Consider the following 20,505-nt stretch of genomic DNA (forward strand, 5'->3'; position numbering starts at 1 on the left):
AAGTTTTAATAAAGTTTTAATAAAGCGTCGTACTGGTTCACGCTATGAGGAGCCCCTTTTCCTTTGAATATCACATGGCTGTCATTCTGGTGTACGGATAGCAGCAGGGAGCTGGTGGTTGGAGCCCTTGTGTGGAGCCTGTGATCATCGAGACCGCGTACACACGATCATTTTTTGGGTTGTAAAAAACAACGTTTTTCAGCCTCTAGAAAAAATGATTTTTTTTCAACTTCATCATTAAAACGGCCTTGCCGACACACGATGGGGAAAAAAAAATGCTCTAGCAAAGCGCGGTGACGTACAACACGTTCAACGGCACAATAAAGGGGGAAGTTCCATGCGGGTGACGCCACCCTTGGGGCTGCTTTTGCTGATTTCGTGTTAGTAAAAGACGATTCACGCTTTTCTGTCTGTTACAGCGTGATTACTACATTACGAACGCTAGTTTTACCAGAGCGCGTCTCATAACTTGCTGAGCATACACGGGTCGTTAAAGCCCACAAAAAAAAATAGAGCATGTTCAATTTTTTTTTGTCATTTTTCATAACCCGAAAAATGCTCTGAAGCCCCCACACGATCATTTTAAATTACATTTTTAAAAAAATTTGGGCTAGATTCAGGTAGGGCGACGTAAAATTGTGCGGGCGTAGTGTATGTTATTTACGTTATGCCACCGCAATTTACTGAGGCAAGTGCAGTATTCACAAAGCACTTGCTCCGTAAGTTGCGGCGGCGTAGCGTAAATCTGCCGGCGTAAGCGCGCCGAATTCAAATTGTCAAGAGGTGGGCGTGTTTTATGTAAATAAAACATAACCCCACGTAAATGACGTTTCTCACGAATGGCGCATGCGCCGTCCGTGAACGTATCCCAGTGCGCATGCTCCTAATCACGTTGCAAATGGTCAATGCTTTCGACGTGGATGTAATTTACGCAAAGCCCTATTCGCGAACGACTTACGCAAACGACGCAAAATTCGACGCTGGCCCGACGTCCATACTTAACATTGGCTACGCCTCATAGAAGCAGGAGTAACGCTACGCCGGAAAAAGCCTTACGCAAGAGACATAAAAAAATCCGGGCGCACGTACGTTTCTGAATCGGCGTATCCAGCTCATTTGCATATTCTGCGCTGAAATCGACGGAAGCGCCACCTAGCGGCCAGCGTAAATATGCACCCTAAGATACGACGGTGTAGGAGACTTACGCCGCTCGCATCTTAGCTTAATTTAAGCGTATCTGGTTTCCAGAATACGCTTAAATTTACGACGGCATAGATTCAGGGTTACGACGGCGTATCTACTGATACGCCGGCGTAACTGTCTCTGAATCTAGCCCTTTGTTTTTTACAACCCGAATAATGATTGTGTGTACGCGGCATCAGAGTCTCGTCTGGACTCTTACCCGGCACTGTGGACCACAAGTTAATGACGGAATTCTGTTCCTGTAACTTCTGGTCACCAAGACCGCACAGCGCATTTGACCTCTTACCGTAAGGTAATGAGGGTCAACTCCATTCGGTGAGTAGGGACCTGCACTTTTCTTCTATGAATCAGTTGTGAGCACAAACAATCATTCACCACTGTGTGACATCTTCACAAGGAGCATGCGATTTTTGAATGAAGAGTTTATTTAATATAATATCACTGGACACTATTTGCACTTTATTATTCAATTATTTATTTTTAAGGTCACTGTCAGATTTAATCTGTTGTGGATTATTATTCGTTTTTATTGCTTGCACTGTTCGAAGGATTCGTTTCCTGTGACACCACTCCTTTAAACAGTAGCAACATATGTAGAATTTCTGTGTAACCTTTATGTCATTATTCATATGTATAGCAGTCAAGAGGGAGGCCTTACTTTTTTATTTTTTGTTTAAAAATATCTTTATTATAAATTAGACTTACCGCAGTGCCACTGTTATCTCTAAAAACATCTTGATTAAAAAAATCAAATAATTTCTTTTCTATTTGTAGCACTACCTGGAAAAAAGAAAAAAGACAGAGCATGGTAATCATTGGAGGCCATCTATGCCTTTTGACAATACACAGCTTTATACACAGCACAGGTAAATGCAAGCACAGAAAACCGAGATCAGAAAATATATGGGAAAGTATACATTCCTGCAGTCACAATGAACTCGGAACCAAGATGCCTGTAAGGGCAAATGGGTGATACCTCCATATTCTCTTCCTCATTGGGCATCACATCTGAGTCACAAGAGAGGCCTACCCTTGGGTGGGTTCTTCGGGGGCTATGCCAGGCACCTAGAACAGGTCACTCTCCTGCACATAGGTCTAAACCTAGAACAGGTCACTCTCCTTTACTTGAACAGATGACTGAACTCTAGTTACCTCTCTTGATGGTAAGACACACCACTACTGTCACTGTTGCATTTAGAAGAGACACAGAACAGACACCCTCTCTACTTGTCCAGCATATTCCCACTACCTAACTTCCAGTAATGGAATCCCACCATGCACCTAGCGCAGACTTCATGCGTGCATCACTTAACTCTTCCTCTTCCATACCTGTGCACAGGCTATGGGAGACTGACTGCTTATGGAAAGAGTGCCAACAACATTTCTCTTACAGCAAGAGGCTATCCCACCTGCCACAGACACATCCTTATGACAGGCAGCTAGTGAAACCTTTAATACACTTGGTAACCACTTGTGCCTGCATACCCCAATATGCCTTGACTGAACCGAGCTGAAGACTATGTGCGCCGGTTACTTGCATTGCACCTCTTTAGTAACATCAGACCAGGGAAAGAAAGTTTCAAAAGCTTTACTTGGATAACTTAGCATGACAGTCAAGTAAAGGCAACAGTCTTTCCCTAAACTAATCCCTAAGTCTTGTGGCTGCCCCAACATACCTGCACAGATAAGAATCTTTGGCAAAGTAGAGTATCCAAGATTGGCATCTTTTGGGGCGGACCACAGGTCCCAGCAATCCCACTATGCTGCGGGAGGCTCCTAAAAGCCAGATGTACATTAGCAGGCACTCCGGACTGCTGTCCTTTTTATAATAACACAGGACCGATGGGTTAGACTCAAGAATCCCACCAAGAAAAACCTGAGCACATAACTCTAAGGCCCGGTACACACGAGCAAACATGTACGATGAAAGCGGTCCGTCGGACCGTTTTCACCGTACATGCCTGCCAGAGGGCTTCTGTACGATGGTTGTACTAACCATCGTACAGAAGTCCGCGCGTAAACACTACGCGGGGCGTGTCCGCGTCGTCGTCGCGGCGATGACGCGGCGACGTGGGCGGGCCTGCCATTTAAAGGCTTCCACGCATGCGTCGAAGTCATTCGACGCATGCGAGGGACGACGGGTGCTCGGACATGTACGGTAGGTCTGTACTGACGACCGTACATGTCCGAGCGGGCAGGATTCCAGCGGACGGTTTTAAAACACGTCCAGGAATATTTGTCTGCTGGGAAAAGGCCCGGCGGGCAAATGTTTGCTGGAATTCGGCCCGCTCGCGCCTACACACGACCGAACATGTATGCTGAAACTGGCCCGTGGACCAGTTTCAGCATACATGTTTGGTCGTGTGTACGGGGCCTTACCCTCCCAGTTAACACTAAACTGCAATAGGCAAACTGCTTAAATGCCATTTACTGCTCTTGAGAATCACTCAACTCTGAAGTCCTTAAGCTAGATACACACGGGGCAAAAATCTGTCAAAAACGGTCAGTTCGGCACTTACCGGCCGACTTTTGGCCTGTGTGTATAGCTCCTTGACTGGCTTTCTCTCGAATAAGCATGCTGGAAAATGAGTAGCCGATTGGCATCCGATCAGCGCTATTGCATCCAATTAACCCCATTAAGTAGATAGTAAAGTAATGATTCAGATACCTTGTGATCATTCTCGGATTCACGAAATATCAGCTTGTCTATCGTATTGTTGTCAGGCGCGTGTACAGTTTGCATTGTAGTTTTTGCACAAAGTGTCTAAAAGAACAAAAAACATTAGAGATAATTAGTTTAAACAGACATTAACAAAAATCAATAAAATGCTGAAAAAATCTTCAGTGTTAAACAAAATTCAATACTCTAAACCATATAAACATTTAGGCCCAGATTCTCAAAGGACTTACGACGGCGCAGCGCCATGTACGCCGTCGTAAGTCCTAATCTGACCCGTCGTATCTATGCGTCTGATTCTTAGAATCAGTTACGCATAGATATCCATTAGATCCGACAGGCGTAAGTCTCTTACACCGTCGCATCTTAACCTCATTTTTTTTTGACCGTTAGGTGGCGCTTCCGTCGAATTCCGCGTTGAGTATGCAAATTAGCTAGATACGCGAATTCCCGAACGTACGCGTGGCCGACGCAGTAAAGTTACGTTTACGTTAGGCTTTTCCCGGCGTAAAGTTGCCCCTGCTATATGAGGCGCAGCCAATGTTAAGTATGGTCGTCGTTCCCGCGTTGAAATTTGAAAAAGTTACGTCGTTTGCGCAAGTCGTCCGTGAATGGGGCTGACGTCATTTATGTTCACGTCGAAACCAATGACGTCCTTGCGACGTACTTTGGAGCAATGCACACTGGGAGGTTCCGCGGAAGGCGCATGCGCCATTCCGCAAAAACGTCAATCACGTCGGGTCACAGTAGTTTTGCATAAAACACGCCCCCCTGATCCAAATTTGAATTAGGCGGGCTTACGCCGGCCGATTTACATTACGCATTACGGAGCAAGTGCTTTGAGAATACAGCACTTGCCCGCACAATTTTACGCGGCTCTACGTGAATCCGGGCCTTAGTGCTCCAACTACATAAACCCTAATGTGCAAAAAAAAAAAAAGGTCATATCAGAACTGCATATCTTGTGATTTCATAATAATAAAAAAGAAAATCATTAAGCACTGTGCAAATTGTAATAATAATAATAATAATAATAATATTATATATATATATATATATATATATATATATATATATATATATATAAATTATAGTGCAAAACTAGTGTCCATAAACAAAGTCCAAATACTACGGTGATATTGACCCTTCCTGTGCAACGACAAAATCAGGTAATGGCGCCATCACAGCCGAGTCTGGGTCATAGGATAGCAAAAGAAAGCTTTGGCTATACTTTTCTTATACGGTACAGGTTGTGGTACATTCTTATACCAACTAGCAGCATGGAGTTAATATCTCCTGTTTCTATTAGTACCAATTGAAATCTGGACACTAGTAAACATGCCAATTTATCGAACGATTACCGTCTGTAAAACCTAAATTCTTGGGACCAGAATCCTACCATCTGTAAAACCTAAATTCTTGGGACTAGAAATTTAGGTTTTACAGACGGTGGGATTCTAGTCCCAAGAATTTAGGTTTTACAGACGGTGGGATACTGGTCCCAAGAAATTTAGGTTTTACAACCTAAATTCTCGGGACTAGAATCCCACCGTCTGTAAAACCTACAATTCTTGGGACCAGAATACCACCGTCTGTAAAACCTAAATTCTTGGGACTAGAACCCAGTCTGTAAAACCTAAATTTCTTGGGACTAGAATCCCACCACCGTCTATAAAACCTAAATTCTTGGGACTAGAATCCCAACACCATCTGTTAAACCTAAATTTCTTGGGACTAGAATCCCACCATCTGTAAAACCTAAATTTCTTGGGACTAGAATCCCACCGTCTGGAAAACCTACAATTCTTGGGACCAGAATACCACCGTCTGGAAAACCTAAATTCTTGGGACTAGAATCCAGTCTGTAAAACCTAAATCTCTTGGGACTAGAATCCCACCATTTGTAAAACCTAAAATTTCTTGGGACTAGAATCCCACCGTCTGTAAAACCTAAAATTCTTGGGACCAGAATCCCACCGTCTGTAAAACCTAAATTCTTGGGACTAGAATCCCACCATCTGTAAAACCTAAAATTCTTGGGACCAGAATCTCTTTAGGGTAAAGTAGACTCCCCACTAAAAAAAAAAAAAAAAAAAAAAATCGACCATTATTCCAACAAACTAATAACCGAAAATTGTATTTTTGTAGGCTGTGATTTTAGTAAAATGTATAGACGATATGATATACAACCAAAAAGACATTACAGGCCAAACAAGACAAGCCGAACTAACTGGCACTAATCCAAAAGCTAATGGTTTAACAGTTGAGCTGTATTAAGAGGTAATTAATATGTTTTGCAGAATAAATTATCTGTGTAGACAAATGACTGGATAATACTGTGTAACAACAGTGCACAGAATACTTGGTGGGCGTGTCCAAGTATTGTAGATGTATTACAAACCATCTTCTCATTCCGTAAACAAAATCAGTGTCAAACTTAGGGATGACCATTTATTTTAACCATCTGTGCCTGCCCGCACTTCCTAATGCTGAGATCCAAAACTGAGCTTTTCCCAAGAGCCTTCCTCTGAGATACTGGGCATTGAAATTCAAAGCACAGATTAGCTAATCGGGTCAAGCCCCCCAAAAAGGGGGCCTTTGGACTTAGGTGTCACAAATCAGTCTGGTTGCCTTTAAACAGCACACCAGATTAGAACAAGCATTAGGACAAACCAGAGGGGTAAACCGGACACTTTCTAAAGCTGGTTTCTAAAGCTTGAACAAATCGCTCCATCTTTCACTCATTTAAACTTTCCAAATGAGGGTCAATATGCTCTTCTAGCATCCAAATGCTAATGCGCTTAAGTGTGCTTAAGCAGCTTTGCAGAGTGAAAAGACCAAAAAAAAAAAGGCCTTGGAAGCCACAAGGGAGAACTCATGGCACAGTCACTAGGCATTGTAGCCATCCCAGAATGGTGACAATTCAACAAATTCATGATTTCCTTCCATTAAAAACTTTTTCTCAGAAATACATTTTTAACTTGGTTTTCTAGTTTTAACTTTAGCTTCTCTTAGAATGATTGAAAAATACACCCAAGAAAAATTTCAACTATAGGAAGCACACAACCCATGACCACAACTGAATTTTGTTTTTTAATAATTGCACCAAACAAAATCAGTACAACTAAACTGTGTGGGTCGTTTCATACACAATTGGGTGACTGGTTTCTTTTGAACTGCTACAGTCGCAAGCACTGAAGCAGAACATTTTTCAAGGGCATAAGCCCCTTTTATCAGGAAACGTTTTAATGAAATCTGATTAATATCGATAGTTATGCAGCAGAACAATACAAGATAATACCTTCTATATGAAGTTAGACGTGGTCGCTCCATGCTGGAATATATTAAACCCCAAAGTGACTGCCAATCCCATACTTAACAAAACAACACTGCTGAATGCATGTGAAGATATGATTGTTCCCTGCAGTTCACACTGCAAAAATATCCAAACATGTACATTCACTATTTGGTGCATAATAGGCGATCTGCTTTTTAACTGCCTATGAAAAGTGAAACGGGTGGGTAGACACATAGGGGTTTATTTACTAAAGCTGGAGTGTGCAAAATCAGGTTCACTTCTGCATAGAAACCAATCAGCTTCTAACCTCAGCTTGTTCATTTAAAAGCTTTGACAATAAAACCTGAAAGCCGATTGGTTTCTATGCAGAAATGAGCTTGATTTTGCACTATCCAGCTTTAGTAAATAAACCCCATTGTGTTCACAGATGTCAGTTTCTGGACTGTGCCTTGGCGTTGCTTGCTGCAAACAAAGTGGGCAAGAACCCCAAGTGTTTATATATAAAATGCAATTAGCTAGTTCATTAAAGTAACCACTTCTTGATTTAGCCGATTTTATTTTAAAACATTACACATCTCTAGGAGACAAATAAATACCGTATATACTCAAGTATAAGCCGCCCGAATATAAGCCGAGGCACCTAATTTTACCACAAAAAAATGGGAAAACGTATTGACTCGAGTATAGGTCCATCTGCATGACTCACTGTGCCCATGCCTCACTGTGCCCATGCCTCACTGTGCCCATGACTAGACTGACGTTTAACATGGGAGTCTATGGAAGGGGTGCCCGGTTTGAAAAATTGGTGCTCCCCAGCCGTAGGTCCCCCGGACAACAAACTTTGCACACATGTAGAGGAAAAGTGGGGCTATATGTGTGCCAAGTTTGGAGTCCAGGGCTGGTACCAGGTCCCCAAAATCCAGGAGATCAGGCACACAAAGGTGATTTGGGTATAAGCCGAGGGGGGCATTTATCTGCACAAAAAAATGTGCTGAAAAACTCGGCTTATACTCGAGTATATACGGTAACGTTAATGATCTTGGGTACAACATTAGAACGTTTTTTTATCCGTGGGTACATATATTTAATTTTGTTCGATACATTTTTCACTGAGCCCGGTACATTGGGTAGTAGTGAATGAGTTTAATTAAACTTATTAAATATTTTTATTAACTTTCGTAGTTGCAATGTTCTGGTTGCGTTGCGCCACGCTCCTTGGTATGGGCATTTACCTTATCTAAGATGGCGCTGTCTACATCCACTGGGCTGCCTTTCATAATGAGCGGCAGCTATTTAATGGTGTCTCACTGCCGAGAGCCCCACCCCCATTGATAACGTCCGCTTTGTGACGAAACGCGTCTGGGAGGCTACGCCAGTGACGTCACCACGCTCGGGAGGAAGGGCTCCTACATGCCGGCCGGAATTTTCACATTTTAAAAACACTGGCTGTTTTTATCGTTTCTGCTGTAAGTAGATTATTTTTAAATAAATTTTGTTACCGTACGTTATTACGCTATATGCGTCCTCTTTTTTCATACACTCCCTTTATTGGAGCGACTGAGGTTTATTGATCGTGACGCTGTTGACTCCGGATCCCTGGGGAAACAAAAGGCCGAGGCTGGGCTATAGCCATCCGCTTTGATTCCTTACCTTCTGGTATGAGGCTTTAATTTCCAGGTAGAGGAACTTCACAAACTGCATGCATGTCACCGGGTGTTGGAGAAAATTACATCCATCGTTTCAATACTGTGCCACACTATATGGAACTTGTGTCCTTGTACTACAAAAGTGCATTCTTAGCCTCTGCATAAGAGCTCACAGACGTTTCCCATTGCTGTCACTTCTACCTTGAGTAGGGGACCTGTTCAACTTTTTGTCTTGGCACAGCTTTTTGTTTTTTATGTCTATTTGTGTACTTCGCACGATAGCTGCTGCCTTGGGGTTTATTGTGTTGTAGCGCAGTTCTTTTGTTTTTTATTAGAACGTTTGCTATGACATTACATCAGCCTCTCTCATCCAGGGTTCAACCAGGAGTTGCTAGGGATTACTGGAGCCGATTGACTTCCCACCTAATGATTGATCTCCAAATCGCAGAGCAAGCTGCAGGACACCAGTGATCATTTTAGCTGTCTGAAACGGTCGTATTCTGACCGATGGAAGGTGGGCATTCGTTCATGGACCATCAATTTATTAGGGCATTTTGTCACTGACCTGTAATGAACTTGTTTTATCAAAAGGTTCTTAGAGACCTAAAAAATATTTCAAGGGATCCTCTAGGGTAGGGGTCTCCAAACTACGGCCCTCCAATTGTACAGGTACTACAATTCCCATCATGCCTAGTCATGTCTGTGAATGTCAGAGCTTTACAATGCCTCATGGGATGTGTAGTTGGAGGGCAGTAGTTTGAAGATCCCTGTCTAGAGTAAAAAGGTTGAGAAAGGCTACATTAGACACAGATTTTTTATTTTCCTATTTTTTTCTATAGCAAGTTTGGAGAAGGTCAACACAGGGGTCAGCAACTCAAACTTTAATTTCATGAACCTGCCAGCCATAAGGAGTCTCCTTTAGCAGTAGCTTAAACTGCATGTTTGACTGTAAATTGGCTACATTACGTAGGTCTAAAGATGGCCATATATTATACAACTTTCTTGTTCAATTTCCTAGGGCCTGCCCGATTGCATACAAATTAAAAGCATTTAGGTTTGACCCCATAGTATATGGTTTGGGCAAAACTAAAAAGGAAAATTGTACAAGATTGTATAATGTCGAATGTAAAAAAAAGTAGGCGTATTGTGTAGGTTTTCTTGTCTTTAGCAGTGAGCTTTTTTTTTTTAAAGGGATTATATATATATATATATATATATATATATATATATATATATATATATATATATATATATATATCGCACTCGAAATTGGGTTAACACGCATGCACTTTGACCACGTGGTCTCTAAAAAGAGAGGCGAAGGACTAACGGGGCTGGTTGAGCGGGCTAATCCTCTCACTCCCTTATAGGGAGTCCCTCTGCCCCGTTGGGCTTCAAAGCAGAGCAGGTAGGGCGGGCTGTGTGGGAGGACCCCCTCACACACCCGCCATTGCCACCCGGGGCATGGAGAAAGGTGGCAGATTGCCTCTGGGGGAGGCCTGCCTACTCCCAACTCCTGCAGTCTAGCTCCTCTCTCGAGTACACGCACAAAATACACTTTAAAAACAAAACAAAAAAAACCTGCATATTTGACTGTAAATTGGCTACATTATGTAGGTCTAAAGATGGCCATATATTATACAACTTTCTTGTTCAATTTCCTAGGGCCTGCCCGATTGCATACAAATTAGCGTTTAGGTTTGACCCCACAGTATATGGTTTGGGCAAAACTAAAAGGAAAATTGTACAATGTATAATGTCGAATGTAAAAAAAAGTAGGCGTATTGTGTAGGTTTTCTTGTCTTTAGCAGTGAGCTTTTTTTATAAAGGATTATATATATATATTTTTTTTTTTTCTTGTACATTTCATGATGTCAGGTCCTGAAGTGCATATGAACTGCTTTCCCACTGTGAGATGAGGATTTAAAATAAAAACAAATTTTTCCTGATTTACTTCAAGGGGTAATAGTCTACATTCACATGGGTGTAAACATTTTATTTATCACACACTTTTTTTTCGAGCACAAAAGTTCTGTCTGAAGACATGACTTGAGTTTAGAGTAAAGATAGACAGCAAATTCGCTAGACATGGCCACACGAGTTGTCTGCTAGTAGCACAGATAACTGAATAAAGGAATTACCAGGGACAAGAAGGCAATAGAAATGCAGACAGCCTGAAGAAGAAACACTTGAGAACTTAAAAACCCAAATCTGATCAAAGAATCCAGTAATGAGATCAGACTTTTGCTCTACTTGTAAATTAATCACACAATTGAGATCTTAAGAGTCTGGGAAAATGGTTTCCTTTGCAATCAAAAGAAGAACAGAAGGGGTAAAACGCTAATGAATAAAAAGTCTGTTTGGGAAGCCAAGGAGGTTACTTTTGCTTCTTTGGAGTTATATTGGAAAATAGGATATATACTAAACGAAAGAGAATGCCAGATAACTCCTTGCTTTATTCATAAGAAATTTTCCTCAGTAGTGAAATGTATTTACTCATTTAGCCAACTGCCTCTCGTTTCTTTTGAAAAACTGAAAAATCAAAGGAGGACCAGAAGTGCTGGTCTCCCTCCCTGCTTTCTGACAGCACGACGACGAAGGGCTGGGTAACAAAAGAACTCAATTAACGGCACCCCAAATGCAGATTGCAAACTCAATGCGTTTGCGGGCAACAGATTGCATAGTAATGCAGTACCATCTACAGTAATTTGGTGCGTTTTTCAAAAGCAGTCCATGAACTACTTTTTGAGGTATCTGGTGAGATTTAAAAGTTAGGTTTTCACTATTTACTGTCCAATCGGAATATTAGAGGTAAAAAAAAAGGAATAGTGTGGTTAACAGGTTGTTTGAAAACACACATCTGTTGCAATACTTGTTTAGGGGCAAAGGGCAATAGTCAGTCGTAAGTAAAAGACCTCGTACACACCACAGGACATGTCTGATGAAAACGGTCCGCGGACCGATTTCATCGGACATGTCCGCTCGGAGATTTCGGTCTGATGGCTGTACACACCATCAAACCGAAATCCCCGCGGACAGAGAACGCGGCGACGTAGACGACACCGACGTTCTCTATCGCGCAATTTCAATGCTTCCACGCATGCGTTGAATCAATTCGACGCATGCGCGGGATTTCGGTCCGCTGGTTAGACGTACTAACCAGCAGACATGTCCGACGGACAGCTCTCCAGCGGACATGTTTCTTAGCATGCTAAGAAACGTTTGTCCGCTGGAAATCTGTCCGCTAGCCTGTACACACGATCAGATCTGTCCTCTGAAACTGGTCTGCGGACCAGTTTCAGCGGACATGTCCGGTCGTGTGTACGAGGCCTAAAAGAGAGAAGACTGGCCAGTCATTTTAAGCATTAAGGGAGCAAATAGCGCCGCTGCTGTCTCAACCAATGAGGAGGGAGAGTCTCGGACAGCCGAGTGTCTCATGCAACATCGCTGGATCGAGATGGGGCTCAGGTAAGTATTATGGAGGCTGAGGGGGACTGTTGCACACAGTTTTTTTTATCTTAATGCATAGAATGCTTTAAGATAAAAAAAAACCTTTTGACTTTGGAACTACCAAGTTAAAATTCCACATGGTTCTACATTTGATATGAGCCAATTAGTTATCCTTTGATATTAAAGCCAGCGTGCTTAAAAAGAGAAAATGTTTTCTTTTCCAATAATTTTTATTATTTTTCCAAAGAAAAGTATACAAAAGGTAGCGAGGTTGACACATGAGCACAATTGTCTCCCTTAAATAGAAAAAGAAAGAAAAAAAGGGAACACATTATATACAAAGAGGGAGGAAAAGCAAGTGGGAAACAAATTTTCCAACTTTGGTTACATACAATAACATATAAACCAGCCTATGTGACTTCAAATATTAGAACCAATGCATACAAAATCTTCAGGTACATAAGGTAAATGCAAGTGAGTAGGACCTCACTGTCCCGTCAGTATGCATGAAATGTTATTTCCAATCCAATGTGTCAATCTAAGACACAACAAACAAGGCAGAGTTGGGCAAACTGGAAGAACTTTTCCTGGAGAGGGATGCCCTCCATCTTTCCCCCCCTTCAAATCTCAAGTGATACATTACACGAGATGCCGCGATAGAACGGAAGGCAGCCTCTCCAGAAAAAAAAAATGTTTTTAGGAGGTAAAATGTTCTGTACCTGTATAAATGAAATTAGGGCATGAAATAGAAATTGTCACTCAAGTATTAGTTTCTGGGACAGTGCTGACCAATTAGGGGCAGATATATTACAATTCATTCAATTGCAATTGATGAAATTGATTCAGGCAAACTTTAGATTACAAGCTATTAGATATATCTATGATGCAAGTCATTTGATGTAGAACCAGTTAACATCAGACTAAGACACAGGTGTCAAACACAAGGCCCGCGGGCCGAATCCGGCCCTCCAGGCCATTTCATGTGGCCCTCGCACCTCTCTCTGGTCCTTCTCCAGACACCTACTTTCTGCTTTTAAGCAATACATCCAGCTTCTTCCCAGCAGCAGCATAAGTAAAGGAGGGTGCACTGTGATGTAAGGGAGAGTGGGGGACTCAACTTCTGATGGTGGGGTGGCTCTTGACATCCAATGTAAGGGGAGGGGATGGGCTGGTCATCTAATCTTACAGATACAACCGGCCCTTTTGAGGACAATCATAATGCTGATGCAGCCTATGGTGAAATTGAGTTTGACACCCCTGGATTATTTAGTAGATAAGATGCCACGCTTTTCCTGAAGAAGCCTTATGGTGAAACATGTAGAATACAAGCGTAAATTACAGCATTACAAAATCAAAACGTGTCTTTTTCTACCCAAATGGACGCGGATGTATTATATATAATACAATTTTAACTTTTTCGTGTACTATAATATATATATATTTTTTTAACAAAGTGTATCATATGTATATAAATATAAGTGCACCTTCAAAGTCCCACGTGTCCTAAATTTTTTTGTCCAATGCAAGGTTTACAAAATATGAATTGGCATCATCAACAAATCTAACAATCAAAAGATGTACCATTTGGAACCTAGCCAAAACTATTGCCTGCTTTAGAGGTGGATGGGGACGAAAAAAAATAAAAAAATTACACTGCACATATGCTTTCGGGGTGCTTTAAAAAAAAATTTTTTTTTTTTCCTTAAGCAAAAAAAGTGATCACTTTTATTGCTGTCACAAGGAATGTAAACAACCCTTGTGACAGTAATAGGTGGTGACAGGTACTCTTTATGGAGGGATCTGGGGTGTAAAGGACCCCAAATTCCTCCTTTGCACTTCAAAGTATTCAGATTGCCAAAAACAGCGATTCTGTATACTGTAATTTTTTGTTCAACTAGATGCCGACCAGCTGCTGCAGTTCTATGGCAGCAGGTTGGCTCTCCTGCGTGAGAGCCTGTAGCTCTACGTCTGCTCTCTAAGCGGCCACTACAGAGCGAGAACCGGGAGCCAGGGACGGGGTTGAGTCATACACTTGTATTAAGAGGGGTATGGACTCCAGAGAGAGATATCATTTTGCCCCCCTGTACAAATCATTAGTAAGACCTCATCTGGAATATGCAGTTCAGTTTTGGGCTCCAGTTCTCAAAAAGTATATCGGGGAACTGGAGAAAGTGCAGAGAAGGGCAACCAAACTGATAAGAGGCATGGAGGAGCTCAGCTATGAGGAAAGACTAGAAGAACTAAATGTCTTCTCTCTTGAGAAGAGGAGAATAAGGGGGGATATGATCCACATGTACAAATATATAAGGGGTCCATATAGTGAACTTGGTGTTGAGTTATTCACTTTACGGTCAACACAAAAGACAAGGGGGCACTCTTTACGTCTAGAGGAAAAGAGATTTTATCTCCAAAAACAGAAAGGTTTCTTCACAGTAAGAGCTGTGAAAATATGGAACAGACTCCCTCCAGAGGTGGTTCTGGCCAGCTCAGTAGATTGCTTTAAGAAAGGCCTGGATACTTTCCTAAATGTACATAATATAACTGAGTACTAAGATTTGTAGGTAAAGTTGATCCAGGGTAAATCCCATTGCCTCTTGGGGGATCAGGAAAGATTTTTTTCCCCTGCTGTAGCAAATTGGATCATGCTCTGCTGTTTTTTTTTTTGCCTTCCTCTGGATCAACTGTGGATATGGAGTTTGGTGTATGGGATTGTACTGTGTTTTTTATTTTGTTTATTTATTTTTTTGTGGTTGAACTGGATGGACTTGTGTCTTTTTTCAACCTATGTAACTTGGCGGCTACGGCCGTCAAGTGTATCACACAGGAGCGGGCTCGCAAGTTAACCCCCTCAGGAGAGAGCTTCCCAGACGGGGTTAGCTATTGCAGGGAGGAACCGCAAGAGCCGCTGTGGGACCCCAAAAGAGGACGATCGGGGGCCACTCTGTGCAAAACGAACTACACAGTGGGGGAAAGTATAAATAGTACCACTTTAATTACTGCCCAATTCAGAATTAAGCCCTTTCAGCTTAGTGGTTCCTCCTGCCGACCTCCATATCTCTATTTTGTCCTGCAGTGACTTAGAGGTCAACAGAGGGAACCACTGAGCACTGCTCAAGGCCAAGGGAGCAATACTTCTGAAAACTTCCGGTTTCCGGTAGAGATTTTGGGGAACAATTTGCGTGGATCAGAGTAGCATTTGGCAGTGTGAGCAGCAGAGATGTATTTACCTTCCTATTTACAGGGAGCTCCATTTTAATTCTAGAAATAGAGTTGCTTTAAGCTTTCCAAACAAAGGAGATTTAAAAAGTTAGCATTTCATAGAAAAGTGTGTATGAATAAACAATTTTAGCTTATTTCTCCACCAACCCCTCTGCCAAATCAATTGATTTTCTAACCCAACAGTTTCTGCAATCATTTCTTATGAATGAGCTCAGTGAGTAGCAACTAATAGACCGAGACAGCCCCCGTTTGTCCGGTCTTCTGGGCACAGGCTTACAACTCATTTGCAGTCACACATTGCAAAGTGTCGTTTACACGCTGCACTGCAAATGTAAAATTACCAGTACAGATGTCAAATAACCTTTAAGGGCGAGGTTGGTCCCAATGACATATGAGCCACGCTACATGGCACTTCCAAAATTCATTACCACTGTGATGGTTTTGCCAAAACAGATAATCAACCACGACCATCAAACAATGACTCTCTCTTGCTTCGCAGGGAAAAATAGCAGAAAACAAAAATTCTTGTGTAATACTATATTATAGCGGTATTAACCACTTGACCTCCAGAAGGTTTTATGATATCAGAGTATTTTTTGCTATTCAGCACCGTGTTGCTTTGACTGACAATTGCGCAGTCATGCAACACTGTACCCAAATTTAATTTATATAATTTTATTTCACACAAATCAAGCTTTCTTTTGGTGGCACTTGATCACCACTTGGGGTTTTATGTTTTTCATTATATAAATTAAAAAAAGACAAAAAATATATATATATATTTTTTACTATGTTATAAAACATATCCAAGAAAATCCAATTTCTTTGGCCAAAAAATATTCAGTTACATGTCTTTGGTTAAAAAAAAAAAAATATATATATATATATATATATATATATTTATTAATAATAATAATAATAATAATAATAATATTATTATTATTATTATTATTATTATTATTATTAATAAGTGTATATTAACCACTTCAGCCCCGGAACAATTTACCTCCTTCCTGACCAGAGCCGTTTTTGCCAATTGGCACTGCGTCAATTTAACGGACAATTGCGCAGTCGTGCGACGTTGCACCCAAACAAAATTTACATATTTTTTTCCCCACAAATAGAGATTTCTTTTGGTGGTATTTGAAAATCTCTGCGGTTTTTATTTTTTGCGCTATAAACAAATAACAATTTTGGAAAAAAACATATATTTTTTACTTTTTGCTGTAAGAAATATCCTTGAAAAATATATAAAAAAATGTTTTCCTCGGTTTAGGCCAATATGTATTCTTCTACATATTTTTGTTAAAAGAAAAAAAAAATCGCAATAAGCGTATATTGATTGGTTTGCGCAAAAGTTATAGCATCTACAAAATAGAGAATAGTATTATGGCATTTTTTTTCATTTTTTTATTAGTAATAGCGGCAATCTGCAATTTTTATCGTGACTGCGACATTATGGTGGACACATCGGACACTTGACATTATTTTGGGAGCATTGTCATTTATACAGTGATCACTGCTGTAAAAATGCACTGATTACTTTGTAAATAAACAAAAAGAAAGAGTTGCACTAATAAACGTGATATAGACTGCACTGAGGATAGCATAACCAGCGCAGAAAGAGAGGAATGTGATAACAAACCGGTGATCTACACGTGATAAATAATAAGTGTCCAATGCAATCATAGACTTGATCACACTCCACAATAAAAGTCCCAATAGAAAAAATATTAAATTCCAATGATCTCCCAGGTGCTTATTGATCCACCACATCCAAGAAGGGGGGTGACGATAGAAACCTCCACCACAATCACACACTGCCTCTTACCGGAAGGTCGTGATCTCTTAGTTATAGGAGATCATAAACGGCATATAGCAAATGGTGTCTTCATAGGTGTCTTCAGAGAGGGACCATACGGTATTGCCTCATATGTTATACCAGTGTTTTTCAACCTTTTTTCAACCAAGGCACACTTTAAAATCTGTCAGAATCTCGAGGCACACCAAACCAAAAATTTGGAAAAAAAAAATTATGCCACTTGCTATTTGCACAGTGGTTCAATTAATTAAAACAAAACACAATATAATACCCCAATTTGTGGGTATAGTGTGAAAAATGATGTTATGGCGAGTAAATAGATACCTAACATGTCATGCTTTAAAATTGCGCACACTCGTGGAATGATGACAAACTTTGGTACTTCAAAATCTCCATAAGCAACACCTTAAAACACCTTGTCTTGTTTATTAAACTTTTTTTTTCACTGTCCCTTTTGGATTGTTTCTCAGGCAAGACGTGGAAGAGGGGGGCGATCCCCTCCCGCCACTTCTGAAAGCGTTCCAGTGGCCCAAAAAATCGGAACGCTTTCATGAGAAAGCCAGCCACTGGTTGTAAAAAGACAATACCAAGGTTATGGCTGATATTTTCATTTTAGGGCACTTTCACATTGACTAATTCCATTGCAAGCATTGTGATTTTATTAATTTTTTATATAATATACATGGGCTATGTGGGTTATTATTGATAACTGTAAACTTCAATACTGCAGTTTGGCCGCAGCGCAGGATACCTGCGGTTTTCATGTGGTTTCTCATAAACTTCTATTATGTAGTACATTTTTGGTACATTTTCTGAAAGCATACCAAAAAGGGACATAATAGAAGTCAATAAAAAAACACATGAAAACCGCAGGTACCCTGCGCTAGATCTGAGCTGCGGCCAAACTGCAGGATTGAAGTATACAGTTATCATCATCAAAAATAACCCATATAGCCCATGTATATTACATTAAAAAAATTCACCATACTTGCAATGAAAAGTGAGGCAATGAAAGTGCCAACAAGTGTTATATAGTTTATTTTTTATTTTAAGAAACACCATGCCTGCAATAAAAACGAATCATACATTGAAAAGGACAGGTACAAGTACTGTACCTGTGTCTCCTGGCTGTTTTGTTTCCTACTCGTGGTGTTCTTCTCCTCCCCTTAGGGAAACGCACGCCAGCCAGCATCTATTCCCGAGGCTCACACGTCACAGATATCAGTGCGTGCGGCGTGCGCCCGACCCTCCCATAGCAAACGATGATGTAATCGGTTGGCAAAGGCCCGCACAGCTTCCCGAGTGCCTGTGGCAGCGGGAAGTGAGCTTTACACAGTGGACCGGCACCACTGTAATAACAAATATTAACCAAGTGGCCATCAGATAGCTGCCTATATTGGGGGTCATTTTGCCGCGGCACACCTGGGGACTCTTCACGGCACACCAGTGTGCCGTGGCACACTGGTTGAAAAACACTGTGTTATACCAATGCAGGATATGACATGAAGAAAGAAGAACTTGCATAGCGTAAAATCCTCAGGTTTTAATATTAAATAAAAAGATGTACACTTACATCAAATGGACGTAAAAACAGCCAAAAAGTAAGCCGGCCGGCTCCACAAACACGCAGCCCGTATCTTCCGGGTCTGATCACTGATGCGGTGGAGCCAGTTTGCTTTTTGATTGCTACGAGGTTCATCCTTGGAACACGGACCCCAACAAGTAGACTATGGTTGGAGCTGTTTCACTGGTCTTTTGGTCAACTACATTTGGTGAGTAGGGACCATTGCATTACCTTTTCAACTAAGGAAAAGGCATTTATAACCTTGGGCACACCAACTTATTATTAGCAACACATCCCTTGGTTATAGAGACCGCACACACTCATTTGACCTCTCGTCATATGGCATTGAGTGTCAACTACATTTGGCGAGTAGGGCCCTTAACCTTACCTTTTCAACTGTTTGAGGGAGCACTTTCCCCATTAAAAAAATCAGCATTTAAACGGAGAGCACGATTTTCGGACATAAGGAATCAAGGAATTCATTCAATTTCACTGCACTTGGACTTTTTATTGTATATATTTATGTCACCAATTTATATTATTTCTATTAATTGGGTCACCAATTTATATATTTTATATTACCGTGTGTCCATTGTGATTGCACTTAGTCAATTGAGTTATTTTGTTACCACTCATCATTAGCAAGCGCTGTTTGTCTGCAGGGATTTAGATTCTCGTGGCACCACCATTCATCATCAATCACTAGTTTATGATTTGAAACAGCAGCCGCACTCAACAATTTAATTACACTTTAGTCACTATTCCAGGTTCGAGTGTTTATTTATCACAAACAACCCATTATATACATGCTAAAAAGTCTATAAGTCTGTTCAGCCAGTCTTTCGATTCACATTCCTCAGACAATATGCATAAAAGGCAAGTGAAAACACTAATACTTGGTGCAGCAGAGCAACTTCTAATTAAAGGTGTCAAAAGAGAAGCAGTGAATAAAGTAAGCTTACGCCAATCTAAATTGTGAGCAGAGATAATATTTCTAACACATTGGGAGAAGAGGGTTTTCCCCAGCATGTTTGATATTTCATCTCTGCTAACAATTCAACCAATCATTCACCATCACTGGAATGAATAATATAAAAAAAAAAAAAAAGGCATAAAGCACAAAATGTCCAAATAGAAAGAAACAAGCAACGGTTTTATCATAAAGGACTCAAAAAAACATATAAATTAGTACTCAACCTTGTTTACTTTAACAGGAAATACCGTATTTATCGGCGTATACCGCACACTTTTTCCCCCTTAAAATCAGGGGAAAATCGTGGGTGCGCGATATACGCCCTTCCCCTTTTGGAGACAGCCGATTCTCGCTGTTTCTGAGCGCTGCCGACAAAGCCCGAGCCAAGTGTACTGCGCACTCGGCTAGGCTCGACCACGCTCGGCTCCACCCGCAGCCACGCGAGAGGAGCCGAGAGGAGCCGAACAAACCTGAAATCCGGCTCTGCACAACTCGACCGAGGCGCCAAATTCAACGCTGCAACCCCCGGCAGACGGACGCAACGGACACCGACAAGCCTGGACGGACCGGCAGACGGACGCGACGGACACCGACAAGGCTGGAAGGACCCCGCGCAAGGCCGCAGTCGGACACCGGACAAGGCCGCCGATGGA

General features: G+C 41.3%; 1 protein-coding gene across 2 annotated transcripts in view; it reads right to left on the reverse strand.

The window, feature by feature from the left end:
• The window catches only part of INPP5A (inositol polyphosphate-5-phosphatase A), a 599,826-nt gene that overhangs the window by 106,370 nt on the left and 472,951 nt on the right, over nucleotides 1-20,505 (reverse strand). For both annotated transcript variants that reach the window (XM_040361359.1, XM_040361360.1), the window contains exons 10-11: nucleotides 3,872-3,967; nucleotides 1,909-1,983 (exon numbers count right to left, since the gene is read on the reverse strand). In XM_040361359.1, the coding sequence (XP_040217293.1) occupies nucleotides 1,909-1,983; nucleotides 3,872-3,967 (171 nt within the window). The remainder of the gene's footprint in view (nucleotides 1-1,908; nucleotides 1,984-3,871; nucleotides 3,968-20,505) is intronic.

This window comes from Rana temporaria, chromosome 8, assembly GCF_905171775.1.
Source record: "Rana temporaria chromosome 8, aRanTem1.1, whole genome shotgun sequence".
In the NCBI taxonomy this organism is placed as follows: domain Eukaryota; kingdom Metazoa; phylum Chordata; class Amphibia; order Anura; family Ranidae; genus Rana; species Rana temporaria.